The sequence below is a fragment of the Rousettus aegyptiacus genome, unplaced genomic scaffold (assembly GCF_014176215.1).
Source record: "Rousettus aegyptiacus isolate mRouAeg1 unplaced genomic scaffold, mRouAeg1.p scaffold_m13_p_11, whole genome shotgun sequence".
NCBI classification, from domain to species: domain Eukaryota; kingdom Metazoa; phylum Chordata; class Mammalia; order Chiroptera; family Pteropodidae; genus Rousettus; species Rousettus aegyptiacus.
The window spans coordinates 20,746,241-20,758,144 of NW_023416286.1; the positions used below are offsets into that span (position 1 = coordinate 20,746,241).

Consider the following 11,904-nt stretch of genomic DNA (forward strand, 5'->3'; position numbering starts at 1 on the left):
AGGACAGTCAGGTTCATTGTTGGATGGAGCTGAGCTCTGTTCTGGGAATGCACAAGTCAGACCATAGATCCTCAAAGGAAGCTTTTCCAAAAGTTAAGCAAGCAGTAGCCACCTCTGTAATGAACCCGTGTTATTGGCTGGATTGTGACCACTTATTAGCCCCTAAAGGGCTGTCAGAATCAGTGACACTCCCTGTTTCACAGTTCTGAGGGAGCTGAAAACCTTGGCAGGAATTAGGAAGTTTGTTCTGACTGTCTCCCAGGGTGCCCCTGTGGTGTATACTATTCCGTGAAAGAAGCAACCTTACACTAAGTTATACAGAGTATTTGATTCATATTTCCTCTTCTTCCCCATCACCCTGACTCTTCTTTTATGACAATCAAATGATTGCCTTGGTCTTTCCCAGGCCAGAGGAAGACTCTCCCACGCCTCCAAAACAGTAAAAGGGTGGTGGTGGTCAGTTAAATCTCCCTTAAATAAGGTCCTGCATCATGGGGAATAAATTAGCATAATTAGAGGCCAAGTGCTGCCTTCCCTTACTCTACTGTTTTCTCTGCCTAAGCCCTGTGCCTGAGGGAAATTTACAGGTTCCCTAAATGTGAGCAATGAAGCAATTGACCATGGGGTCATCTTCCCGTATATGATCTCATTCCGTACCTAATTCTTGTATTTTTCAGGAAGAGTCTGTGGCTGCTTAATATTTTGTAATCTACTCTTATGAATGCTCTACTACTAAAAATATATAATGACCTTTTGGAGGCAATTAGAAATTTGAAGACAGGCTTTATCTTTAATTATATTAAAGAAATATTAAGTTTCTATTTAGGAATGGTATTATGACAATATTAAGTTTTTAAGAGTGTGTAGCATATATAATAATATATTTAATATTTAATAAATAATAATATCTATAATATGTAATAAAATATTTAGAGATTGAATTATGTAATGTCTGGAATTTGTTTTGAAATAAAATGGGAGGGCTTGCAGCAGGTAGACGGGTGGATAAAACAGAATTGTCCTTGTTGATCATTGTTGAAGTTGGAAATGGGTTCATTGTGCTAGATTTTGTTTTGTTTTGCTTTACCATATATTTGAATTTTTCCATAATAAAACCTTTTTAAAAAGAATCAAAATTGCTTAAAGTTACTTTAAATCCATAATAAAAAATCATTGTTTTAAAAAATACTTTAAAATATGTTCAGTTTTCATAATTTAATGTTAAATGAAATGATATCTAAAACTGCACATAAAATACTGCATATACATATATACTTATATATGCACATAGTGGAAGAAGAAACTACACAAAATATAAACTATGGTTACCCCTGGCTGGCAAAAATACATATCATTTATCTTTATTCATTGTTACCTTTTAATATTTTTCAAATTTTCTAAATATATATATATTGTTTGTAATTTTATAAAATGTGTGCATGATGTGTGTGTATGTTTATCTAAAATAAACAGTGTTATATTGTTGATGGCAATTAACTCTGAGTGATGGCATTATTGATCATTTTTATTTTTGTTTCTTTGTCTTTATATATTTTCTTCAATATATAAATATAATGTTATAATCAGAAAATATACCATGAAAAATTAAAGCTTGGTTTATTGTTCTTCTTTTAAGAAAAGGATTATACAGAGCAACATAACATATAAGTGTAAGGAATTATATATTACGTATAGTTAATATATGTTAGAAATACTACGTATTATTTAGTAGTATTTATTATAATTAATATACAACTATAAATTAGAACTAAATATTATAATTTCATCTTATATATAATACCTTATAACTATATAATGTCGTTAAGTCCAAGAGAATTTTAAATTCTCCTGGAAAGTGTATGTTAAGCTATTAAATAATTCTGATATAAAGTAAGTTCAAGAGAATTTTAAGTTCAAGGGAATTTTAAATTGTCATTTAAAGTATATGTTAAGCTTTTAATCAATGTAGTCATAAAATCCTTTGTATGGCCATTATGTAGCAATGCTTTTGCCTTCATACTCAATTCCTCAATAATCAAGTTTCATTTTTTTTGTCCAACTCCAGGTATATCCATGCCAATACCAGTCTTTGGACTACAGGATGATTCCAAGGTCTTTAAGGAAGGAAGTTGCTTACTCGCTGATGACAACTTTGTCCTGATCGGCTCTTTCGTGTCTTTTTTCATTCCCTTAACCATCATGGTGATAACCTACTTTTTAACTATCAAGTCACTCCAGAAAGAAGCTACTTTGTGTGTGAGTGATCTTGGCACACGGGCCAAATTAGCTTCTTTCAGCTTCCTCCCTCAGAGTTCCCTGTCTTCAGAAAAGCTCTTCCAGCGGTCCATCCACAGGGAGCCAGGATCCTACGGCAGGAGGACTATGCAGTCCATCAGCAATGAGCAAAAAGCCTGCAAGGTGCTGGGCATTGTCTTCTTTCTGTTTGTGGTGATGTGGTGCCCCTTCTTCATCACGAACATAATGGCCGTCATCTGCAAAGAGTCCTGCAATGAGGATATCATTGGAGCACTGCTTAATGTGTTCGTTTGGATCGGTTACCTCTCCTCAGCAGTCAACCCACTAGTGTATACACTGTTTAACAAGACCTATAGGTCAGCCTTTTCGCGGTATATTCAGTGTCAGTACAAGGAAAATAAAAAACCATTGCAGTTAATTTTAGTAAACACTATCCCAGCCCTGGCCTACAAGTCTAGTCAACTCCAAAAGGGACAAAAAAAGAATTCACAGAAAGATGCCAAGATGACAGATAACGACTGCACTATGGTTGCTCTAGGAAAACGAAATTCAGAAGATGCTCCTAGAGACAATATTATCAACACAGTAAATGAAAAGGTTAGCTGTGTGTGATAGACTGGTTGCCATGGCAACCACGGAGGGCACACTGAGCGAGTTTTCACATCTCTGGAAAAAATGAAAAGATAATAGGGAGACTGGAAAAAATTAGGCCAATCTAGTGGAACCAACAATAATATCTAGATGCCTCAATTTATTCTGTCAGTGAAAAGCAGGGTTAAATGCCACAAAATGTGCACTTCAAAAATGCCCTGGCAGCATTTTAGCTGTGAGCTTTATGATACTTATTTTTAACATTGTAAATGATATGTCTTTAAAATAATTAGCTTTTATCGTATAATTATAATGAGGCCATAAATAAATTTAAATTAACTTCTATTGTCAAGTGGAAACCTTGCTACTATGTTGTTAATTGATGGCATGAGTTGGTTACCTACTGCTGTAAATAAAAATAGCTAAAAATAGTGAAAAATTGGTTGACTATGAATGGTCTCTTAAAGAAAACTTCTCTTCGAAACTCACCATGATACATATTCTGAACAACAACGAAAAGACACTAAGTACAGTGTTATAAAGTCAGTATGCTAAGATAATTGAATGAAATACTTGACAACTTTTTCATTTCTGCTTTTTCATAGATGCCATTGTGAAATATTCACAAAGCTGCTGGCATTTGCTGCATTTCAGGTTAATTCTCAGAAGTGAAAAAGATTTTAAATGTTTCTTTGTTGCTATTGCTGCTTTCTCTTCTACTACATGTGCTTTATTCTAAATTTCCAATGTGGTCTCATTTAGTGTTTGTTCTACTAGCTACACTATCGAAAGGATAATTTAACATTACCAAATGCATTTAGGAAATTGCTTTTCCTAAACAGCACCATAGAGGCATTTGATAACCTGCTCTTTATGGCTGCATCATGCATGTGCTCCTTTGAGCAGTAAGCAGTATTGATGTAACTATGTCAGGATTGAGGAATAAACTCAGGTTTTTGGCTACTGACAGCAATAGAGTCTTAGGACATCTCTACTAAATGGAGGCGACTTTCCTCTGGGCACCATCAGTAAATTAATGCTTTCAGAGCAATCAATTAATATTAATTACTGAAGTGGTTCACCTTCAGTTCCACAATCATCTACTGAGTGTGTACTATCTGTGAAGAAATGTCCTAGGTACTAAGGACATAAAAATAGTTAAAATGATATCTTTGCCTTTAAAGAAAATGACCTAATTATAATGATCCTTGTCAAAAATATTCACAAGTTTATTTTGACAATCAATTTATTTCTTTTTTACCTGATTCAGTCACTGGTTTGTTTCAACTCTGAGTATAGTTTTCTCAGTAAGTTTCCTAATTGGTTGTCAGTTAATACCAACCAAATACAGAAGGTAGGAAATATCACTTGAGGTCAAGATGTGCAATTGGTTTAGAAATACACACTTCAATCTGGACCCAAACTATGACTACCAAAGTTTTGAGCAAAGTTTTGTTCTACTTCCCTAAAAACTAACTCATTTATTACCCATTTACACTGGGCTCCCTGATTTTAAAAAAGCAGTAATATAATATTTTGTAGAAAAGTTTGTTAACGAAAAAGATTAACCTTAATAAATGATATTACGCTAGATTAAACTGCACATTCTTATTGGAATGGATATTAGATGTGTGATTACAATATTAGAGAATTTCTATTAAATGAGAAATAATTTTTTGCTCTAAGTCATTTGAATAAAATTATAGATTCAAAAACTAAAGAACATGGGAAGTGTCATTATGTAATTTGGAAATGCATTAGGGCTATCCTAATTATATCCCTATAGATATATTGAAAAGTGTTTATTTCAAAACTAGAATTTATAGTAAGCCACTACTATCAAGGCTGAATTTGATCTGAACTACTTTAATGATTATACCATACTAACTGATAAAAATAACAATATTTAAAAGCCCCTGCTGTAATGTATTTTGCCTTAGTTTATAACTCTGCATATCTCATTATATATTAGAGAAAAGATTACAGATTCTACCCTCTATTCTATACTCAATCTTGATCAGAGTGAACTTAAATACTGCCTGATAAATGTCTTTGACTACATATATATTACAAACGTGTATGTTTTTCTCTCCATAAGTATCTATTCAAGTGTATATTACAGACAAACATGTATCTGTATACATGTACAGACATGTTCCCATGCACTTTATTCGATATTTATATATTTATATGAAAGAAAAGCAAGAGCCATTTATGAAGATACTCAGTATATACATGTGTGCATGTTTGTATCATATCGATTTAAATGTGAATTCATGTTCTAATGTTTCTATGACCTTCTATTGCTGTCAAAGCAGATTAAAATGTAACAGAACTATCACTTCTTTAAATAAACTGGAAGTTGATTTGATTTTATGGGAAGACTTTAACACAAATCTATGAGAGTTGTGAAAACAATGGTCCTTATATATAATTGAATGACTTAATTAAAATGGTATCTTCGGGACCTTGATTTAGTCTGGGGACTTTATGACTACTGAGGCTTTTTAAATATACCCTTCACCCCAGTGAAACACAGTCCTTGAATGATTTATGGATCTGTAATTAAAGAACTCAGTCCTACTCAGTACTATTTAAATAGAGTAACCAGCCTTTCTCTACTCTAAGTTGAATAGTAGATTTTTCTATATTTAAAGAAAGGGCTTAAACGCCGTAATTAGGGGAAACGCATTTTAAACTACTTAATCTCTTGGCCACAGCGCCATCTCATGGTCATTTTCTAAAGTGCTACCATAGCCGAATGGAACTAAGTTACTGTGCTGCTTTGGCAAAGGGTGCTCCTGCCAGTTGTGTATCAATGAAACATATTTAAGAAGTGTAAAATTATTCTGTGCCATATGTAACAAAAAGTTAAGGTTGTTTTATGTAATTATTTTATCACGACTATTCTAAAATATTTCAAGAAATAATGAATAATTGTAAATAAAATATACCAAAAATAAATGCGATTTTAAGTCCATAGCTGTGTCTACTAAAGAGAGTTGCTCCAAATCTTCCAGGCTGGGAACTCCAGGTATCATTGAGATACTTCGAGAGCACAAAGCCTATGCTTCTGGAGCTCAGTCACAGAACTAGGACCCGCCTGGTTGAGTTAGATTTATGGTCATGATCCATTTTTTTAGTTATCTGCAACAACAAATGCTCCATGCTGAATCACTATGTCTGGTTCCACATAGCCTAGGAATATAGAGAACCAGCTGCTGCTGTACCCCCAACACATGCACACAGGTACATGTGGATACATTTGTACGGGTGTACCCCAAGACACAGATAGTGCATTCACACGCAGTCACGTGCATTTTTACAGGAGCTAGTTTCAAGAATTAAAGTAAACCAAAGAGACACTCTATCATTGAATTAACTGGAAAGTTGCCCTGTATTCATCATTTCACCTTTAAATGCAGGAAGATTCTATAAAATAGGGACAGTAAGTATCTTTTCCAGGTGTTCATAGCTCCACATAATACCACGCCCAGACATTAAACTGATTGCTTTGCTTGCTTTACCTGACAGAACACTCACAACAAGGCTAAAAGGTAGATATTATTATTCCCTCTTTTCCATAGATGAAGAAACTGGGATTCAGAGCAGTTAGTAACATACTCAGGATCACACAGCTGGCAAGAAAAATGGCGAGTTCAAGCCCAGGTAATCTGAGTCAGAAGCATAAATGCTTTCCCATACTCAATCTAGGACAGGATAAAGAACTCTGGGTTCAGATCCAAAAGATGCAAGTCTCCATCTTAGCTTCCCTGCTCACCGATTATGTAAACTTAATAACACTGTGCCTCAATTTTATTGTCTCTAAAATGGAGCTACTAAAACCTGTACTGGCTAACTGGCAAAGTCACTTAAATAAGATCATGGCTATGGCTGTGATGATAACCTGTAAAATACTCTGTAAATGTTATCTAAATGTGTTGTTATTAAAAAGAAAAAAACAAAGCATCTATATTTTATTAGCCATCAGAGCAAACTCTAGACAAAACTGTGAGATGGGCAATATTATTTTTCGACAGCTTCACTATTCTTTCTATGAATGCTTCTCATTTTTAAAACATTTTTCCTTCTGCTTTGTCATCACCATGATGCAGAGTTCCCTTCATTGGTATTCATTTTTCCTGCTTCCATCAAAACTTACTGACTTTATGCCATTCCCTCTCTGTTAGAGCGCTAATAAGCAATTCAAGCTGATAGACCATTCTATCGCTTAGATCCTTGCAGCTGTCCACCACAATAATTTCAAAGGCAGAAACAAAGGGAAAAATTTTAGGCACCAGGTAGACAAGTGAGAAGAAATTTGGGGACAAGAAATGTTTTCCCTGTATCATTCAAATGGCCCACAGAAAAACAAGTACCTTCAGACACTACTTAATTCATATAAAGTTTTAGAACTTTACATTGAATTTTAATCCACAATAATGATGATTTTTAAAAGAAACATCTGTAGTTTTTAAAATTTTATTCTAAACTTACAACAATAATATTACTAAGCTTTTTCTCAAGTTTTATAGTTGATGGTTATTTGCCTCAGCAAGTACGCAATTAGACAAAACGTCTTTGTTAAATTTTTTATTATTTTTGCAGGTGGTTTGCAAAAACAAACGATTTCCTTATTTTCCCTTAATGGTGTGCACACCAATCTTAGCCCTGTTCTTCCTTTTTGATATTTAACACTAGTATGTCCACCTAAGCCAACACTTTATGGGAAGATTTCACAGCCAGTTGGAACCTCAGGACTTGCTGTGATTCCATTGCAGAAGACTAAGGAAGGAAACCTAGGTATCATCTGCTACTACTGTCTCAACCTGGACAGGTCAAAGTCACTTCTTCCTTGAGTGTATAATAAAGGATCTGAAGTCAATGATCTTTGCAGGTAGTCTCTTCTTGGTCTGTGTTTATCTGAATGCTAGGAAGTCCAGTCAAGACTTTCTTGAATCAAGGTGTAGCTTCATGTCGACAGAGTATTCTGGAACTCACAACTCTCACATTCTCTTAAATCCTTTAAATAAATTTCAAATTTAAAAAAAAAAAACAGCTTTAAATTTTATATGGGAATCTTATGAAAAACAAATTGAATTGTTAATGACCCAAAGAGTTTCTAAGATAAGACCAAGAGTCAGATATCAACATAAATTATTTCTACTGTGACATTTTTCTCACAGTCGACCACAGTTTAACTACAAGAAGATATGAAGTCGTTCTTCTGAACAGTCCCCAGACTTTCTGAAGATTAAGTGCTCTAATTATTATTTGAGTTCAAGTCCCCTGAAGGGTTAAAATTTAAAAGCCCAAATACATTTAAAACTCATGATGCAGTGAAGTTCTCTTTCTAAAAGCTAAATATTTGTTGAAAGTAAGCCAAGGTCATGTAAGTTTTTATTTATAATTAAGATTATGAGATCTTAAAAGGGTGTTTATTCTGGCTTCTGAAGAACAGTACAATTTGTACTTCCTGTCTTGCACTTATTTCAGATACTGAAAGTTAATAGTACGTTATTATTCAGATGATCCTGTCTTTGTTGGGATGACCCCAAGTGCAGAGCTGAGACATAAACCTGGGCGCAGGCTGTTCATGTGGGAAGTGATCTCAGGAAACAGATAGAATTAGAGAAGTAAAAGTCTATTTAAGGGTATGATATCAAAGGTACTGCAGACAATTAGGATCAGTTCTATTAGTAATGGGTGATGACTTGGAACTCGTCACCACATATGCAACTAAAATCAATGTTGGGCCAAAGACACCTGGTTGAGAACTCTCATGAATGTTTTACCCCTTTGTGGTTAATCAGGGTCTCAAAAATCAACATGCCTCCTCAATAGATGATAGTATTATTATAGTTAGTTACAATTTTTAAATAAACATACATTCATATTATACAATCACGCCACTATTAAAGCTCTACATTCTACAACCCAGGGTCCACAATGGGGATATATAAAAAAAAAGAATATCCAAAAGATGGGAATTAAGTCAACATAAATAAGCAAACCAAGGATTTTTAAAGAAAAGAAACAAGGAAATTAAAAAGTAATAGAATAATGATTAAAATGAAAAGTAATTTGCTCAGTATGTACACATTTAAAAATTTGTCTATATCCGTAAGAAATTTTTAAAAATGAGACAGTGGAGATTTTTCCAAATTATCAGAAAAATTGGAAGTGTTAGTTATTCATGAGTGATCGATTATGAGAAATTTAAGACAAACATTTTCAAGACTGAAGAACAAGAAGAGTGATTTGCATGAAAATGTCACACAATACTCATCATTCAAATAAAATCACCAGAGAATTTGACTATGATTAATTCATCCCTGCACTTGTTTACAGTAGAATGTGGAAATTCTGACTCATGTTTGGTCCTCTACCAGATGGACCTGACCAAGTCCAGAAGCTCATCAGAACCCTCAATAATTAAATATTGTCAATCTTAGAATTATAATCATAATCACGATGCAATATTAAGTAATTTAAATTTATATTAAGCATAGTAGATAAAGCAAAGCAGTGAGTGCATTTATATAAATTTGGGCTTTGAAGAATTTGCTGTAATAACTTTAAAAGACAAATTATATCCCCCTTGGTAAGTAATATTTTTTATTTGAATTCAGTAACAGCTTACATTGCTAATGGCTTTGAGTCCTACTTGGTTTTAAGAATTCAGGCTCAGCCACTTATAGGGAGATGATAATGTGTTTATAAAGCATAAATTAGCAATGTTTGACTTTTTAAAAAACAATGAAATTAAATCCAGAACCATCCAATCTACTTTCCTTACTATAGGAGAGGAAGCAGAAGAAACGTAAAAGAAAGATGCCTATGTCAATATTTTCTTACATTCCAACAACTATTTTGTGCTAAGGCTTTTACATATGTTATCATCGTGATGTCCATTTATGTCTCATTAAAACCAATGAGAAAATTGAGTCTCAGAGGGAAACTTGCCCAATTTCACCAAACTAAGGACCAGAATCAGAATTCAAGTGCAGATCTGTATGACCTGTAAACTTTTACTGTTTCCTATTTCCACTCTATCAAAGGTCCAGAAAACATTTTCTATAAAGGACCAAAGAGTATGTATTTTGGGTTTTGTAGACCATACAATGTCACAACCATTCAACTCTGCTGTTGTAGTATGAAAGCAGCCATAGACAATAAGCAAATGAGAGGATGTGGCTGTCTTCCAGTAAAAATGTGTTTACAAAAATAGGCTGTGGACCAGATTTGGCCCATGGGCCATAATTAGCCAATCTTTGGGCTACACCATCCAATAAGAACAATAATCATAATTACAACAAATACAACAACTACAACATATATAACTACTACAATCACAACAATTTATTTGAGCCTTTATTGAATGCCAAGTATTGTGTTATGTCTTTTAATATATCATTTTATTTCATCTTTACAATATTAACACAATTTCAACTTCCTACTGTTATTATCTGTCTTCTGTATATAAGGAAAACAGAGGTTAAGTGACTTGCCCAAGCTCACACATAGTAAGCTGTAGAGCTGGGTTTTAAATCAACATCCATTTTTTTCAGCTATTTGCTCTATTTCTTTCTCGACCCCAAAATGCAAGAGCACACCACCATTATATCTGCATCATGTCTGAGACTGCCTTGCCTAAGTTAAACTGAAGAATGAAGCTCAATAGAGCTCTAAACCTGTGAAGGTACAATTTCTCCTTAAGTCCCTAACCTGTAAATTAGTCTTTTCCAAATAAACAGAATTTGAATCCATAAGTACAGTTCACCATCGATATTATTAATTCTCTGTATAAAGTATCATTCCTGATCTTATAAGGTACATCATGATATAATGATTACTCTCTCTTCTCTTGGCACATCTTTATGCCCAGAGACTGTACCTAACATTCTCTTAAATGAGAAGTTCCTCTTAAATGAAAGGAAAAATGAATAAACTCCATATTCTTCATACCAGAATAATTATGGTCAAAAATAAATTTCTGATGTAGTCTTTCTACTTCTTGTACTAATGAATAAAAAAATAAATTTAGGATGAGAAAAAAATACTATTTAAAATGAGTGTTAGATATGCTGATTAGTTGGAAAAATCTCCCTCAACTTTATTCAAAGACATGAAGTTTATTTTCAGGATACACATAAAAATGAGTAAGCAGGAATCACTAACATCAAATAATCCTTCCAGAAGCCAGAAAGTAAAAACACAACCAACTTTGTACTGAATCTAAGGCTACATGAGGTTACACAAGCACAAGTTCCTCTAATTTCTTTAGGTGATTTGATCACCATGGGACTCAGCTACTCTTTCAGCTTGTTCTTCTCTGTGTCTCTTTCACTCTTCCTAGTTTCTCCTTACTTTTAACATCTTCTTTCATGGTCCACCATGACCTCTCTCTACGTCATGGACTTTCATCTTCTACACCTGCCACTAATTACTTGACCTTTTCTGTACTCCCCTGTCCAGATTTCTAGGAGAGAGTGATCGAGTTGATCCAGGTTCTTTCTGTTTGACAAAGATTTTGTTCTGAGCCTCCTCTTATAATCTCATAACCAGAGTATGGCCAGATGACCTTCCAATTCAATCAACTGTGGTGGACTGTGCAGAATGTTCTGGCTATTAGATCACATGGACAGAAGAGTTTTCCAGAAGAGACCAAGAACTGTCCAGCACTGTGTCTAATCAACACCTTATCTAAAAAGGGAAAGAGTTTATTGACTAAAGCTCCTGTAAGAGTAGCCATCAAATAGCTCCCTCATTTCTTACTTTATCTTTTTTCCTTCTAAGACAGCTATTTCCAATTTCCTATCTGTTACCTAGTCTATAAACCAGATTTTCACACTTTAAAGAAACTTAACACTTGAAAGAATGTCCCTGCAGGTGAGCTAACCAATTTTCTTTTATGGGGTCATCTGTAAAATAGTCATTGCTAAAATAATACAGGAGCCTAAATATGAAATCCATGAAATAAAATGAACAAGAGATGAACAAAAGTCAATCATGCTTTTTCAACACTTGCCCTGGGAATTATGATTTGATTACCTC

General features: G+C 34.0%; 1 protein-coding gene across 3 annotated transcripts in view; it reads left to right on the forward strand.

The window, feature by feature from the left end:
• The window catches only part of HTR2A (5-hydroxytryptamine receptor 2A), a 66,555-nt gene extending 59,775 nt beyond the window's left edge, over nt 1-6,780 (forward strand). For all 3 annotated transcript variants that reach the window (XM_016129336.2, XM_036228600.1, XM_036228601.1), the window contains one exon: nt 2,066-6,780. In XM_016129336.2, coding sequence (XP_015984822.2) covers nt 2,066-2,868 — 803 coding nt within the window. In that variant the 3' untranslated portion in view covers nt 2,869-6,780. The remainder of the gene's footprint in view (nt 1-2,065) is intronic.
• The last annotated feature ends 5,124 nt before the right edge of the window (nt 6,781-11,904 follow it).